The sequence below is a fragment of the Pongo pygmaeus genome, chromosome 9 (genome assembly GCF_028885625.2).
Source record: "Pongo pygmaeus isolate AG05252 chromosome 9, NHGRI_mPonPyg2-v2.0_pri, whole genome shotgun sequence".
Lineage (NCBI taxonomy): Eukaryota > Metazoa > Chordata > Mammalia > Primates > Hominidae > Pongo > Pongo pygmaeus.
Genome location: NC_072382.2, coordinates 110,039,569 through 110,057,073, shown reverse-complemented (window position 1 = coordinate 110,057,073; position 17,505 = coordinate 110,039,569). Strand labels below are relative to the sequence as shown.

The 17,505-nt window shown below is 41.6% G+C and overlaps 1 protein-coding gene across 8 annotated transcripts in view; it reads left to right on the top strand.

Moving 5' to 3' along the window:
- Positions 1-17,505, top strand: part of C9H11orf65 (chromosome 9 C11orf65 homolog) — a 136,613-nt gene that overhangs the window by 84,444 nt on the left and 34,664 nt on the right. For 3 of the 8 annotated variants that reach the window (XM_054441539.2, XM_054441540.2, XM_054441542.2), the window contains 2 exons: positions 1,817-1,872; positions 4,649-4,764. In XM_054441539.2, the coding sequence (XP_054297514.1) occupies positions 1,817-1,872; positions 4,649-4,764 (172 nt within the window). Of the gene's footprint in view, positions 1-1,816; positions 1,873-4,648; positions 5,070-17,505 lie in introns of those variants that run through there. The other 5 variants (XM_054441536.2, XM_054441543.2, XM_054441537.2 and 2 more) reach the window with 4 other exon arrangements.

Here is a 17,505-nt window from a genome sequence, read left to right as displayed (position 1 = left end):
CCCAGCACTTGGGAGGCCAAGGTAGGTGGATCACTTGAGCCCAAGAGTTCAAGACCAGCCTGGGCAAAATACTGACACCCCATCTCTACAAAAAATTAAAAAGTTAGCCCCGTGTGGTGGCAGGCACCTGTGGTCCCATCTATTCAGGAGGCTGAGGCAGGAGGATCACTTGAGCCCATTAGTTTGAGGCTGCAGTGACCCATGATGGCACCAGTGCACTGCAGCCTGGGAGACAGAGCAAGACCTTGTCTCTATAAAAATAAGTATTAAATACTGTTGGAAGTATATACCCTCCTACTGCAAAAAACTTCAGGAGCACAGGGTTGACAGAAGTAAAAATAATTCAAATGGACCAAATAATTAGAAAATCACAGTGTCACTTTGGGAGGCCGAGGCGGGTGGATCACCTGAGGTCAGGAGTTCGAGACCATCCTGGCCAACATGGTGAAACCCTGTCTCTACTAAAAATACAAAAATTAGCCGGGCGTGGTGGCAGGCACCTGTAATCCCAGCTACTTGGGAGGCTGAGGCAGGAGAATCTCTTGAACCCAGGAGGCCAAGGTTGCAGTGAGCCAAGATCACGCCATCATACTCCAGCCTAGGGGACAAGAGCGAGATTTTGTCTCAAAAAAAAAAAAAGAAAGAAAGAAAAGAAAAGAAAATCACAGTGTTTTCTGAATTACATGATAATTCTTTTTTTTTTTTTTTTTTTTTTTTGAGATCTTGCTCTGTCGCCCAAGCTGGAGTTCAGTGGCACCATCTCAGTTCACTGCAAGCTCCACCTCCCAGATTTTAGGCCGTTCTCCTGCCTCAGCCTCCTGAGTAGCTGAAACTACAGGCGTGCATCACCACACCTGGCTAATTTTTTGTATTTTTAGTAGAGATGGGGTTTCACCATGTTAGCCAGGGTGGTCTTGATCTCCTGACCTTGTGATCCGCCCACCTCGGCCTTCCAGAGTGCTGGTATTACAGGTGTGAGCCACTGCGCCCAGCCAATTACGTGACAATTCTAATTCTCCACCTCTCTGTGCTAGCTCCCTTTCAGCACCTACTGTAACCAAATCCTGACCTGATTTTTTGATTAGAGTGGGTGCAGTTGTAAAGGCACCTTAGGAAAGTGGGATATGGAGCCTAAGGTGAAATAAGTCTTAGGAAACCTGCCCCTTGGTGCTTTCCATCATCCTCACAGAAGGTTGTACCTTGTCCTTCCCTATTCCACCTCTTCTCAGGCAACCCTCGTCTCTCTATTTCAGTCTCTGTTCAGGAGCTGAGGTGACAGCTGCATTTGTCCTACCTAAATGTATCTCTTACGTGTTCTGGACACTGCAAAGACAGCGCTGCTGCTCTAATGAGCTCAGAAACTAGGTGCTTTAAATTTCCCTTCATGTATCAGAGACAGTGAATCTGGCAATCCAGAACAAAGGAGAAAGTTTTTGTTGTTGTCTCCAGGAGAGTTTTCTGCCCATGCTTTAAATTTAGATGTTATTAACTAACATCTTAGTAAACACTCAGCTGAGGACATGATCTTTCTGGAATTAACAGGATAAAATGAGGGGGCATACTAGAGGGAGGTGAAAGGACACTAAGTATGGCAGATGGTGGGCACCATTTTTATACCTCCTTCAACTCCTTGTCCTGAAGGTTCTTAGCTGGATGTGAGCTACTAGAAGGTGGGAAAGTCACGAGAATTACACATGGAGGCTAGTGAACATGCCATCATTAATTTAAGATTTCTGAAAAGTGGAATTTTACAAGTAGTCTAAGTATGTACTAATGAATCGATTAAATTTAATGAATCCTCATATAATGTGCTTAGGTACATTGCCAGCTGGAAGGAAATTGCTACAAGCAACTCTTCGGCTAACTTCAAAGGTGGGTGATTTTTAGCAGTACTTTATAGGAAATTCTCATGAACAAAAAATACATTCCACACACGCATTTCTAGGCATTTAACATTTCAGTAATCTGCACAGTATATAAATTTAGATGCATTTGTCAAGTCATTTTTACCTTTGTATGTAAGATTGTTATTTGAGAATAGAAGGAAATGTCCTATATTATTTAAGTTTGAATAAAATCATTTTAAAAATACGAATCTTTTTTTTTTTTTTTTTTTTTTTTTTTTTTTTTTGAGACGGAGTCTCGCTCTGTCGCCCAGGCTGGAGTGCAGTGGTGCGATCTTGGCTCACTGCAAGCTATGCCTCCCAGGTTCACGCCATTCTCCTGCCTGAGCCTCCCAAGTACTACAGGCGCCCGCCACCACACCCCGCTAATTTTTTGTATTTTTAGTAGAGACGGGGTTTCACTGTGTTAGCCAGGATGGTCTTGATCTGCTGACCTTGTGATCCAACTACCTTGGCCTCCCAAAGTGCTGGGATTACAGGCGAGAGCCACCACGCCTAGCCAAAATTTGAATCCTTTTTTAAAAGTTACTGGTCAGGCACAGTGGCTCACACCTGTAATCCCAGCACTTTGGGAGGCTGAGGCAGACGGATCACTTGAGGTCAGGAGTTCGAGACCAGCCTGGCCAACATGGTGAAACCCTGACTCTACTAAAAATACAAAAATTAGCTGGTCGTGGTGGCAGATGTCTGTAATCTCAGATACTCGGAGGCTGTGTCAAGAGAATCATTTGAACAGGGAGGTGGAGGTTGCAGTGAGCCAAGATTGCACCACTAAACTCCAGCCTGGGTGACAGAGTGAAAAAAAAAAGTTACTTATAGTTTTAGTAATGATTTTTCATGAGCAGACTTCACTTGGCAAAATAAATGCCTCAAAATGTTGAAAATAGTTTTTAGGTTCTAGGCCACTATTGCTCTGCCAGTAGTTAGCAGCACTGAAATGCTGAGAGTAAAAGCCAGTGTGTTGAAGAAAAGTATCATCAGACCCCAGAAACGCCGACCATTTTAACATAGCCAAAGCCTAATGATGGTGTATGAGTTCTGTCCTACTAGCAGGTAGGAGAAGCAGTAAAGCAAAGAGATTAGGATTGTGGAGTTTTTTGTTTGTTTGTTTGTTTTTGTTTTTGTTTTGAGACAGGGTCTCACTCTGTTGCCCAGGCTGGAGTGCAGTGGCCCGGATCTCAGTTCACTGCAGCCTGTGCCTCCCAGGCTCAAGCAATTCTCCCTCTTCAGCCCCCTGGGTAGCTGGGACCATAGGCACACACCATCATGCCCAGCTAATTTTTGTATTTTTGTCAAGATGGGATTTCCCCATGTTGCCCAGGCTGGTCTTGAACTCCTGGACTCATGTGATCTGCCCATCTTGGCTTCCCAAAGGACTGTGGACTCTTGATTCAGAGTGCCTGGGTTTGATTTTTGGCTCCACTCTTTACTGGCTATATGATCTTGGGCAAGTTACTAGCTCAGTTTCCTTGCTAGTAAAATAAGAATAACGGTAGTACCTGGCACATAGGTTGTGAGATAATGAGATAATCATTCACAGAGCTTAGAATAGTGCCTATCTCATAATGCATACTCCATTAATATGAGCCATCCTTAGCATTAACCGATCCACCTATTTCCAGCTCATTGCCACTCACTCAGCCCAAGTTGCCTTCACCCCTCTACAGGCTTCTGCAGTAGCCTCCAAACCAATGCTTCTCCATTCCCTTCTCTGCACAATAGATAGTGATCTTTTACAAATTTAAATCAGCACAGAGACCCAGCACAGTGGCTCATGCCTGTAATCCCAGCACTTTGGGAGGCCAAGTTTGGAGGATCACTTGAGGCAAAGAGTTCAAGACTAGCCTGGGCAACATAGAGAGACTCTCACTCTACAAAAAATAAAATGTCAGCGGGGCATGGTGGCATGCACCTGTAGTCCTTGCTACTTGGGAAGCTGAGGCGGGAGAATTGTTTGAGCCCAGGAGGTGGAGGCTGTGAGATTGCGCCACTGCACTCTAGCCTGGGCAACAGAGTGAGACCCTGTCTCCAAAAAAAAAAAAAAAAGGAAACAATATAAATTACTGAGTTAAAAGAGATTACTGTGAAAAGAAGGAAAGATATAGGATGGTAGTTGGAAGGAGCATAAAAGCAAGTGAAAATTATTTTAAGTAGTGGAGATTTGTATAACTGAAGCCAGTGAAGGTGATACATTGAAGATGTTGGCATTGGAGAAGAGGGGAGAATGTGTGTCACTTCTTCAAGAAGCAAGAGAAGATAAATCCAGAGCAGATTTAGAAACATGAGCTCTTGAGAGGAAAAGGGCATCTCTCCCTTTGTGAATAAAGAAGTTAGCTAATAGTTACAGAGCACCAACTAAATGCCAGATGCTCTAAGTTCTTTACATGCACTGTCACATTTAATTCTTGCAGGAATATGATGAGGTAGGTGGGGTTATTATCCCCATTTTACAGATGAGAACACTAAGACTTAGGTTAAATAATTTGTCCCAAATTACACAGCTAGTTATTAGTAGATCAGACCTAAAACCCAGGTCCTGCAGAGCCTTTTGTAGGGATGGACAGTGATATGTGGGAGTGAAAGTGGGATGAACTCAGAAATTTGGGGTATTTCTGGTTTCGGATGAAGATATTTGCTTTAAGAGTGGTGAAAAGGAATGTGGAACAGACCGCCACACAGTAGCATTTTGAATGAGCATCTTATTATATCTGGTATCTTTCTAATCATTTGTCACTTCTCTTTAGGATTCAGGTTTAATCAAGCACAGAAAAACATATATGACTATGGAGGAGATATATCAAATATGCAAATGGGAATACCAGATGATACTTACTATGAAAATGTTTATCAAGAACCAAATGTAACTAGATTAACGCCTGATTCTACTTATGGACTATAAAGTACTTTATTTCTATTCTGAGTTATAGCCCTTTGAGCCCTGCATCCATCAGTTATGGCCAAGAGATAGTGTATTCTGACTGGAATAACTTGTGTATATATTCTGGGCACAGAATCTAGCTCAGTTAAGTAAGGAAGATTGAGCAGAAATAGAACACTGGACTGAATACAATGATCATGGCAAATATAGAAATTATTCCTAGTATTCTGAGAAACTGTAGTATTCTAACAGTCACACTTAAGTAAAGAGACTACATTTAGGTGCAAGAAGCTTCAGACTGATTATTTTGCATGTTTACTTGAGGCATTTAGTGCATTCATAGAAGGCAGAGCTCTCGGTCCCTTTATCCCATATCCTAGTGTGCCTTGCTTCTTCAAACCCCCTCTCCCACTTTTATCCTCTCTTTACTCCATTTTTTCTTCACTGAACCTTTTTTTCCTTCTTCCTCTTGATTCTCTGTCTGCTTACTCATTCTAGTTTGTCTTTGCAATTCTCAGTTTCTCTCACACTTAGTTACTGCCTATTTTATGTCAGTTATTTCTTTCCTTTCTTTTATAATGTTCTTTATCTTTCCTTGTTTACATTTTTCTCTTTACTTGCTTTCATCAGTGTTGCCCTTTTCCTTTTTTCATTTTCCTTTCTAGATCATTCCCCTAATCTCAGTTTTTTGGGGCCTACGATTTGCCTTCACCACTCTGCATGCAATACAACTCTTTGGATTCCCATTCCCTTTCTTCCAGGTTAGAGCAGTGAATTAGTTTTCTATCACTGCATAATAAATTACCCAAGACATAGCAGCTTAAAGCAACAAACAGTTATTATCTCATTCAGTTTCTGAGGGTTAGGAAACTGGGAGTGGTTTAGTTGGGTGGCTCTGGCTTGAAGTCTCACAGGAGGTTGCAGTAAAGATTTTGGCCAGGGCTGCAGTCATCTGAAAGCTTGACTGGGTTGGAGAATCTGCCTCCAAGATGGCACATTTGAACAGTTGTTGGCAGGAGGCCTCAATTCCTTGATACTTAGACCTCCCCATAGGATAGCTTGAGTGGCCTCATAACATGGCTGAGCAAGCAACCTGAGAGAGAGAGAGAGAGAGAGAGAGAGCAAGGAGGAAGCCGCAATGCCTTTTAAGAACTAGTCTCAGAGGCCACACACCATCACTTCTGCCCTATTCTATTAATTAGAAATGCATCAAGTCCAGCCTATACTTATGGAGAGGGGAATTAAGCTCTATCTCTTAAAAGGAAGACTATCAAAGAATTTGTGAATACATTTAAAATCAACACAAAGAGAAAAGGAACAATCTTAGTGATTCCTTTCAAAGGAAACCGTAAGACGTTGGTACAGATAGTTTATTTAGGAGATGATCCCAGAAAGCACAAATTAGAAATTAGAGAATTAGAAATTAGAGAAATTGGAAATTAGAGAAAGTGACACAGGGAAGGGAGAAAAGCCAAAAAACGTTTGTGTTAAGAACGAGGTAACTGCTGTGGGTATCCAGGCTTCAGTTTGCTAGGAGTGCTCTGAGGAACCATACAGAATGCACTTCAGAATTTTCCTACTAGTAGACAGAGAAACCAGATATTTATCTACCAGCATGAGGAGCCAAACATGACCAGGTAGCAATCATAGCTCTAGGTTCAGTGGAATCCTTATTGTGACCTCCAGGGGAACCATTCCCTCACTGGATACAGGGAGGATACATGTATCCAGTGGCTACATGGACTCAGTTCTGCTGAGTGTCAACTTGTAGGAACAAGAAGCACAAATTCCCAAAGGATCACTGAGAGTAGTGGTGAGAGGGGCCAACCTAATTTCCATCCCTTGGTTCTTGGACCCATATGTCATAACACTATTTAAGTTATTTAGACAGAGCACCATATAATGGCCCTTGGTTCAATGTATATATCACATCCTGGAGGAAAATGCTCCGGCCTAGCTGCGTGTCATACTTAAGCTAGAACCTTAGGTTACTCCTTAACAGGCCAGTTTAACATTCTCATAGTTTCTGGATTGTGTGGCATATGATAGGACTAGTGTTTTTCATGGTCATATACTCTACTCATTTTTTAAATTCCTTTACTGTAAAATTGGTCCCTTGGTCAGAAAGCCCGTAATAGTAAATCATGCATTTTATAGGCCCTTAGATAGTGGTTCTGATAGAGCCACCGTGGTGAAGAAGGCAAATCCATACCTAGTCAAGTAGTAATCCCTGTTAAGAATGAATTGCTGCAATGTCCAAACAAGAATGGGTCTGATATAATCATGTTGCCACCAAAGAACCGATTGGTCTTTTCAAATGATGGTGTCATATGAAGGCGAAGTGTCATTCAGCAGTGGAAGCAGCTAGATTAGTTTTTCTGAGAAAAGGCCCATGATTTTGGGCCCTTGGCTTCCATCCATGCCATCATGACTCTTCTGTAGATGAGCTAATTGCACAAGCACTAGGGTGGCCAAGAGCATGTTGGCTGGCCCTCAGTGCCAAAGTCACCTTATACATCTGGTTGTTTAATGTCTCTTCTGTAGTGGATGCTCTCTGGTAAGCATAAAAGTGATATGTGAAGATCCACACCTTATAAGTCAGTTGTTATGACATTTCCCAGATTTCCTTGTCTCTGATCTAATTTTGCCCTTTCCAAGTTAAGTGCCTGACCAATGAGTCAAACTATTTGCCACTGCCCAAGAATCCATGTATATCTCTACTTAAGGCTACTTCTCTCTCAATAAGAAGTGAATGACCAAGTATAGTGCTCAAAGCTTTGCCCACTAGGATTTTCCCTTACCACTGTTCTTTTTTTTTTTTTTTTTTTCCACACATATATGGTGACCTAATTTATTTATTTTTTTTTTTTTTCATAGTAAAATACTTATAATGTTTAGTAAAAAATCCAGCATTCATAATTATACATCAATATAATTTCAAGTGTTTTTCCAGCATTCATAATTATACATCAATATGATTTCAAGTGTTTTTTTTTTTTTTTTTCTTTTATTGTAATTATTATTATTATTATTATTATACTTTAGGTTTTATGGTACATGTGCCCAATGTGCAGTTAGTTACATATGTATACATGTGCCATGCTGGTGCACTGCACCCACCAACTCGTCATCTAGCATTAGGTATATCTCCCAATGTTATCCCTCCCCCCTCCCCCCAACCCACAACAGTCCCTGAAGTGTGATGTTCCCCTTCCTGTGTCCATGTGTTCTCATTGTTCAATTCCCACCTATGAGTGAGAATATGCGGTGTTTGGTTTTTTGTTCTTGCGATAGTTTACTGAGAATGATGATTTCCAATTTCATCCATGTCCCTACAAAGGACATGAACTCATCATTTCTTATGGCTGCATAGTATTCCATGGTGTAGATGTGCCACATTTTCTTAATCCAGTCTATCATTGTTGGACATTTGGGTTGGTTCCAAGTCTTTGCTATTGTGAATAATGCCGCAATAAACATACGTGTGCATGTGTCTTTATAGCAGCATGATTTATAGTCCTTTGGGTATATACCCAGTAATGGGATGGCTGGGTCGAATGGAATTTCTAGTTCTAGATCCCTGAGGAATCGCCACACTGACTTCCACAAGGGTTGAACTAGTTTACAGTCCCACCAACAGTGTAAAAGTGTTCCTATTTCTCCACACCCTCTCCAGCACCTGTTGTTTCCTGACTTTTTAATGATTGCCATTCTAACTGGTGTGAGATGGTATCTCATTGTGGTTTTGATTTGCATTTCTCTGATGGCCAGTGATGGTGAGCATTTTTTCATGTGTCTTTTGGCTGCATAAATATCTTCTTTTGAGAAGTGTCTGTTCATGTCCTTTGCCCACTTTTTGATGGGGTTGTTTGTTTTTTTCTTGTAAATTTGTTGGAGTTCATTGTAGATTCTGGATATTAGCCCTTTGTCAGATGAGTAGGTTGCGAAAATTTTCTCCCATTTTGTAGGTTGCCTGTTCACTCTGATGGTAGTTTCCTTTGCTGTGCAGAAGCTCTTTAGTTTAATTAGATCCCATTTGTCAATTTTGGCTTTTGTTGCCATTGCTTTTGGTGTTTTAGACATGAAGTCCTTGCCCATGCCTATGTCCTGAATGGTATTGCCTAGGTTTTCTTCTAGGGTTTTTATGGTTTTAGGTCTAACATTTAAGTCTTTAATCCATCTTGAATTGATTTTTGTATAAGGTGTAAGGAAGGGATCCAGTTTCAGCTTTCTACATATGGCTAGCCAGTTTTCCCAGCACCATTTATTAAATAGGGAATCCTTTCCCCATTTCTTGTTTTTCTCAGGTTTGTCAAAGATCAGATGGTTGTAGATATGTGGCATTATTTCTGACGGCTCTGTTCTGTTCCATTGATCTATATCTCTGTTTTGGTACCAGTACCATGCTGTTTTGGTTACTGTAGCCTTGTAGTATAGTTTGAAGTCAGGTAGCGTGATGCCTCCAGCTTTGTTCTTTTGGCTTAGGATTGACTTGGCGATGCGGGCTCTTTTTTGGTTCCATATGAACTTTAAAGTAGTTTTTTCCAATTCTGTGAAGAAAGTCATTGGTAGCTTGATGGGGATGGCATTGAATCTGTAAATTACCTTGGGAAGGATGGCCATTTTCATGATATTGATTCTTCCTACCCATGAGCATGGAATGTTCTTCCATTTGTTTGTATCCTCTTTTATTTCCTTGAGCAGTGGTTTGTAGTTCTCCTTGAAGAGGTCTTTCACATCCCTTGTAAGTTGGATTCCTAGGTATTTTATTCTCTTTGAAGCAATTGTGAATGGGAGTTCACTCATGATTTGGCTCTCTGTTTGTCTGTTATTGATGTATAAGAATGCTTGTGATTTTTGCACATTGATTTTGTATCCTGAGACTTTGCTGAAGTTGCTTATCAGCTTAAGGAGATTTTGGGCTGAGACAATGGGGTTTTCTAGATATACTATCATGTCATCTGCAAACAGGGACAATTTGACTTCCTCTTTTCCTAATTGAATACCCTTGATTTCCTTCTCCTGCCTAATTGCCCTGGCCAGAACTTCCAACACTATGTTGAATAGAAGTGGCGAGAGAGGGCATCCCTGTCTTGTGCCAGTTTTCAAAGGGAATGCTTCCAGTTTTTGCCCATTCAGTATGATATTGGCTGTGGGTTTGTCATAAATAGCTCTTATTATTTTGAGATACGTCCCATCAATTCCTAATTTATTGAGAGTTTTTAGCATGAAGGGTTGTTGAATTTTGTCAAAGGCCTTTTCTGCATCTATTGAGATAATCATGTGGTTTTTGTCTTTGGTTCTGTTTATATGCTGGATTACATTTATTGATTTGCGTATATTGAACCAGCCTTGCATCCCAGGGATGAAGCCCACTTGATCATGGTGGATAAGCTTTTTGATGTGCTGCTGGATTCGGTTTGCCAGTATTTTATTGAGGATTTTTGCATCAATGTTCATCAAGGATATTGGTCTAAAATTCTCTTTTTTTGTTGTGTCTCTGCCAGGCTTTGGTATCAGGATGATGCTGGCCTCATAAAATGAGTTAGGGAGGATTCCCTCTTTTTCTATTGATTGGAATAGTTTCAGAAGGAATGGTACCAGCTCCTCCTTGTACCTCTGGTAGAATTCGGCTGTGAACCCATCTGGTCCTGGACTTTTTTTGGTTGGTAAGCTATTGATTATTGCCATAATTTCAGCTCCTGTTATTGGTCTATTCAGAGATTGAACTTCTTCTTGGTTTAGTCTTGGGAGGGTGTATGTGTTGAGGAATTTATCCATTTCTTCTAGATTTTCTAGTTTATTTGCATAGAGGTGTTTGTAATATTCTCTGATGGTAGTTTGTATTTCTGTGGGATCGGTGGTGATATCCCCTTTATCATTTTTTATTGCATCTATTTGATTCTTCTCTCTTTTTTTCTTTATTAATCTTGCTAGCGGTCTATCAATTTTGTTGATCCTTTCAAAAAACCAGCTCCTGGATTCATTAATTTTTTGAAGGGTTTTTTGTGTCTCTATTTCCTTCAGTTCTGCTCTGATTTTAGTTATTTCTTGCCTTCTGCTAGCTTTTGAATGTGTTTGCTCTTGCTTTTCTAGTTCTTTTAATTGTGATGTTAGGGTGTCAATTTTGGATCTTTCCTGCTTTCTCTTGTGGGCATTTAGTGCTATAAATTTCCCTCTACACACTGCTTTGAATGCATCCCAGAGATTCTGGTATGTTGTGTCTTGGTTCTCGTTGGTTTCAAAGAACATCTTTATTTCTGCCTTCATTTCGTTATGTACCCAGTAGTCATTCAGGAGCAGGTTGTTCAGTTTCCACGTAGTTGAGCGGTTTTGAGTGAGATTCTTAATCCTGAGTTCTAGCTTGATTGCACTGTGATCTGAGAGACAGTTTGTTACAATTTCTGTTCTTTTACATTTATTGAGGAGAGCTTTACTTCCAAGGATATGGTCAATTTTGGAATAGGTGTGGTGTGGTGCTGAAAAAAATGTATATTCTGTTGATTTGGGGTGGAGAGTTCTGTAGATGTCTATTAGGTCTGCTTGGTGCAGAGCTGAGTTCAATTCCTGGGTATCCTTGTTGACTTTCTGTCTCGTTGATCTGTCTAATGTTGACAGTGGGGTGTTAAAGTCTCCCATTATTAATGTGTGGGAGTCTAAGTCTCTTTGTAGGTCACTCAGGACTTGCTTTATGAATCTGGGTGCTCCTGTATTGGGTGCATATATATTTAGGATAGTTAGCTCTTCTTGTTGAATTAATCCCTTTACCATTATGTAATGGCCTTCTTTGTCTCTTTTGATCTTTGTTGGTTTAAAGTCTGTTTTATCAGAGACTAGGATTGCAACCCCTGCCTTTTTTTGTTTTCCATTTGCTTGGTAGATCTTCCTCCATCCTTTTATTTTGAGCCTATGTGTGTCTCTGCACGTGAGATGGGTTTCCTGAATACAGCACACTGATGGGTCTTGAGTCTTTATCCAATTTGCCAGTCTGTGTCGTTTAATTGGACCATTTAGTCCATTTACATTTAAAGTTAATATTGTTATGTGTGAATTTGATCCTGTCATTATGATGTTAGCTCGATGTTTTGCTCGTTAGTTGATGCAGTCTCTTCCTAGTCTCAATGGTCTTTACATTTCGGTATGATTTTGCAGTGGCTGGTACCGGTTGTGCCTTTCCATGTTTAGCACTTCCTTCAAGAGCTCTTTTAGGGCAGGCCTGGTGGTGACAAAATCTCTCAGCATTTGCTTGTCTGTAAAGTATTTTATTTCTCCTTCACTTATGAAGCTTAGTTTGGCAGGATATGAAATTCTGGGTTGAAAATTCTTTTCTTTAAGAATGTTGAATATTGGCCCCCACTCTCTTCTGGCTTGTAGGGTTTCTGCCGAGAGATCCGCTGTTAGTCTGATGGGCTTCCCTTTGATGGTAACCCGTCCTTTCTCTCTGGCTGCCCTTAACATTTTTTCCTTCATTTCAACTTTGGTGAATCTGACAATTATGTGTCTTGGAGTTGCTCTTCTCGAAGAGTATCTTTGTGGCGTTCTCTGTATTTCCTGAATCTGAATGTTGGCCTGCCTTGCTAGATTGGGGAAGTTCTCCTGGATAATATCCTGCAGAGTGTTTTCCAACTTGTTTCCATTCTCCCCATCACTTTCAGGTACACCAATCAGACGTAGATTTGGTCTTTTCACATAGTCCCACATTTCTTGGAGGCTTTGCTCGTTTCTTTTTATTCTTTTTTCTCTAAACTTCCCTTCTCGCTTCATTTCATTCATTTCATCTTCCAGGGCTGATACCCTTTCTTCCATTTGATCGCATCGGCTCCTGAGGCTTCTGCATTCTTCACGTAGTTCTCGAGCCTTGGTTTTCAGCTCCATCAGCTCCTTTAAGCACTTCTCTGTATTGGTTATTCTAGTTATACATTCTTCTAAATTTTTTTCAAAGTTTTCAACTTCTTTGCCTTTGGATTGAATATCCTCCCGTAGCTCAGAGTAATTTGATCGTCTGAAGCCTTCTTCTCTCAGCTCGTCAAAGTCATTCTCCGTCCAGCTTTGTTCCGTTGCTGGTGAGGAACTGCGTTCCTTTGGAGGAGGAGAGGTACTCTGGTTTTTAGAGTTTCCAGTTTTTCTGCTCTGTTTTTTCCCCATCTTTGTGGTTTTATCTACTTTTGGTCTTTGATGATGGTGATGTACAGATGGGTTTTTGGTGTGGATGTCCTTTCTGTTAGTTTTCCTTCTAACAGACAGAACCCTCAGCTGCAGGTCTGTTGGAGTACCTGGCCGGCCGTGTGAGGTGTCAGTCTGCCCCTGCTGGGGGGTGCCTCCCAGTTAGGCTGCTCGGGGGTCAGGGGTCAGGGACCCACTTGAGGAGGCAGTCAGCCCGTTCTCAGATCTCCAGCTGCGTGCTGGGAGAACCACTGCTCTCCTCACAGCTGTCAGACTGGGACATTTAAGTCTGCAGAGGTTACTGCTGTCTTTTTGTTTGTCTGTGTCCTGCCCCCAGAGGTGGAGCCTACAGAGGCAGGCAGGCCTCCTTGAGCTGTGGTGGGCTCCACCCAGTTCAAGCTTCCAGGCTGCTTTGTTTACCTAAGCGAGCCTGGGCAATGGCGGGCGCCCCTCCCCCAGCCTCGCTGCCGACTTGCTGCTTGATCTCAGACTGCTGTGCTAGCAATCAGCGAGACTCCGTGGGCGTAGGACCCTCTGAGCCAGGTGCGGGCTATACTCTCCTGGGGCACCGTTTCCTAAGCCCGTCGGAAAAGCACAGTATTCGGGTGGGAGTGGCCCGATTTTCCAGGTGCCGTCTGTCACCTCTGGAAGGGGAACTCCCTGACCCCTTGCGCTTCCCGAGTGAGGCAATGCCTCGCCCCTGCTTCGGCTGGCGCACGGTGCGCTCACCCACTGACCTGCGCCCACTGTCTGGCACTCCCTAGTGAGATGAACACGGTACCTCAGATGGAAATGCAGAAATCACCCGTCTTCTGCGTCGCTCGCGCTGGGAGCTGTAGACCGGAGCTGTTCCTATTCGGCCATCTTGGCTCCTCCTCCCTACCACTGTTCTTTAGGGCTATACCTAAGTGGGGCTGTAGTAAGGCGTCAATCCAGTTTTAGCTTGAGCCAACTCCTTCATGAACAAGGCCCAAGTTCATAGGGAACATCTCTACCTTGAGTGATGTACCATAGGTGTACCATAGTCAGTATCATCAGTGTGGCCTGAGAGAGAAGCATTTGGGCAACTGAATTAGGTGACATGGAGATGAGGGCTCTTGCTGTGTAACTTACTTGTGCTTTTCAAATCTGCTGGAGATAATTCCCAAATGTCTCATGTAATGGGTATCTACTGTGCCTGCTAGATCTGACCATTCACAGCAAATAACCTTCCCCCATGAAATCTGTCAAATATTACCCCTTTTTGAGAAATTATATCCATGACTATTTACTCTCCAAGACATTCCATATAACATTTATCACCATGTCCTGCTTGAGGAGTAAGAAAGTAAAGCAGCTGGCCTGTGCTCCCTTCACCTTGTCAAGGGAACTTCTAGGTACAGACTAATGTTATTTGTCCTTGTGTAGAAGTCCCTTAGCAGGCTGACCCTGAGTAAGGGTTACTTAAATAAACCCAGGAGCTATGGATTTCTGAGGCATGGCCTCCTGAAGGATGTTATATATAACCTATACAATTCCCTGGAGTATCAAATTGAGACATTTTATGATTTAAATGTCCCTGCTCTGTGTAATGCAAACCCACAAAACCTTAACTGGAGACCTAGTCTGTTATTCTAGGCCAGATAACCCATGTTCAGTGTGGCTGAAGCTCTACAGTCCACCCTGCTGTCCCAGACCTTTCTCTGCCTTGTCTGAGCCTCAATTCCCTGTATCATTGAAATTGTTTGTAAAGCTTCATACTGAGTGAAATCTTTGTGTGAATCTGACATGGCAATCCAATCTTTTGTTAGCTCACATACTAATATCACCACGTAAATACCTGCTGAATTCATGTACTTCATCTGTGCTGTCACAAACATAGACCATACCACCATCATCTTTTGCTAACTGGTGTCTTTGACTCAGGTCTTGTTTTCCACACCACAGCCAAAGTGATCTTTCTAGATACAAATGTATTTAATTTTCTTCACTTAAAACACTTCAATGCCACCTCATGGCAGCCAAGTTAAATCCAAACTTTTAAATATAGTTACAATGTCCTTCATGATTGATACGGTTTAGATTTGTGTCCCCGCCCAAATCTCATGTAATTGTAATCCCCAGTGTTGGAGGAGGGGTCTGGTGGGAGGTGATTGGATCATGGGGGTGGGTTTCCCCCTTCCTGTTTTCATGATAGTGAGTTCTCACGAGATCTGGTTGTTTAAAAGTGTGTAGCATGTCCCCTTTGCCCTCTTCCTTCTGCTCCAGCCATGTAGGACGTGCCTGTTTCCCCTTCACCTTCTGCCATGATTGTAAGTTTCCTGAGGCCTCCTCAGACATGCTTCCTGTGCAGCCTGTGGAACCAGAGCCAATTAAACCTCTTTTCTTTATAGATTACCCAGTCTCAGGTAGTTCTATATAAGCAATGAGAGAACAGACTAATACAATGATCTTGCCCCTCTTCACCTCTCCAGACTCAGCTTTCTCCACTTTCCATCCCCATACTATTAATATTCCATCATCTTCCTTTGCACTCTATAACCTAGCCATATTGAAGTTTTCAGTTTTGTAAATGCATGATTCTGTCTTCCCACAAGCTGATTGCCCTGTCTGAAATGCTCCCTCATCAGTTCCTCCAATACCATTTCTCGAATATTCTGTGGAATATTGGTGAATATGGTTGTCCCTTTGGCATTCCTGGGGGATTTGTTCCGGGCTCCCAAAATCTGTGGATGCTCAAGTCCCTTATATAAGACAGTGTCATGTTTATATATAACCTATACACATCCTCCTATATTAAGTCATCTCCAGATTACTTATCATACCTGATAAAACGTACATGCTATGTAAATAGTTGTTATACTCTATTGTTTAAAAATCTGTGTTATTTTAATTGTTATATTGGTATTTTTTATGTTTCAAATATTTTTTATATGCAGTTGGTTGAATCTGTGAATGCAGAACCCTCAGATACGAGGGCCAACCGTGTTTATTTGGCTGGAATTAACACAAAAAAGTCTGATTAATAGTGGTTTAAACAAAGAGGACTGTTTTCCTCAAATAGGCTATTCCACAAGTTACATTTGTTCAGCTATTTAACAATGCCTTCACATAGCAAGGCTCTTTCTACCTTTTCGCTCTACCATCTTTAATATGTGGCTTGTTGTGTTTGTGCATGTTCCCTTATGGTTGCAAGATGGCTATGAAAACTCCAGACATTATGTCCATGATAGACAGAAAAGGGGCACCATAGCAAGTTCTTCTTTTATCAGAAAAGCAAAAGCCTTACTAGAAGCCCCTGCGTAAGTCACCTTAGGCGTCATTGAACAAAACTGGGTCACAGGGGCACCCTTAGCTAAAAGAAGCTAGAAAAGCAAAAATCTGTCTTTCAGCTTCCACAGTGGAGGGAATAAAGGATTGGAGATGACTGCTGGGTCAAAGGAACAGAGTCCACCACACTGTCCAGTCTGAATTACTGTGTGTTCCCCAAAGCACCTTGTACTTTTACCCATCATGACACTTAGCACATAGTATCTTTAAAAAACTGTCCATAATCCTAATAGACCAATGCTCATACCTCAAGTATAAAGACAAATCAGCCAGCAAATCTATTATTTAATAAAAAAAATCTGATTCATTGACATGAAATTTATATACAATTTACCCATTTTGAGTGTTTAGCTTGATGAGTATTGACAAATATATACGTTACTGTAATTTCCACAATATGTAAAACATTTCCATGACCCCCAAATTGTGCGTCTTTGTAGTTAACTGACTCACTCCAACTTAAGCCCTTGTCAACCACTAATCTCTCCATCACTAAAATTCTGCCTTTTCTAGAATGTTATATAAATGGAATCATATAGTATGTAGTATTTTTTTTTGGGGTCCCACTTCTTTCATCTAGCATAATGCTTTTGAGATGCATCCATGTTGTATCAGTAATTCATTCCTTGTTTAATGACTAGTGTTCCATATCATAATATGTTTATTCATTCACCAATTGATAGACATTTGGTTGTTTCCAGGTTGGGGCCATTATAAATAAAGCTGCTATCAACATTCATGCACAAGTCTTTTTTTTTTTTTTTTTTTTTTTTTTTTGAGACATAGTTTCACTTTGTTGCCCTGGCTGGAGTGCAGTGGCACAATCTTGGCTCACTGCAACCTCTGCCTCTGGGGTTCAAGTGATTCTCATGTCTCGGCCTCCCAAGTAGCTGGCATTACAGGCACCAGCCACCATGCTCAGCTAATTTTTTTTTCTTTTTTCTTTTCTTTTTTTTTTTTTCTTTTTTTTTTGAGACGGGGTTTTGCTCTTGTTGCCAGGCTTGAGTGCAATGGCACGATCTTGGCTCACCACAAGGAGAATCCTGGGTTCAAGCGATTCTCCTGCCTCAGCCTCCCGAGTAGCTGAGATTACAGGTGCCCACCACCATACCCAGCTAATTTTTTTTTTTTTTTGTATTTTTAGTAGAGGCGGGGTTTCTCCATGTTGGTCACGTTGGTCTCGAACTCCCGACCTCAGGTGATCTACCCACCTCGGCCTCCCAAAGTGCTAGGATTACAGGTGTGAGCCAC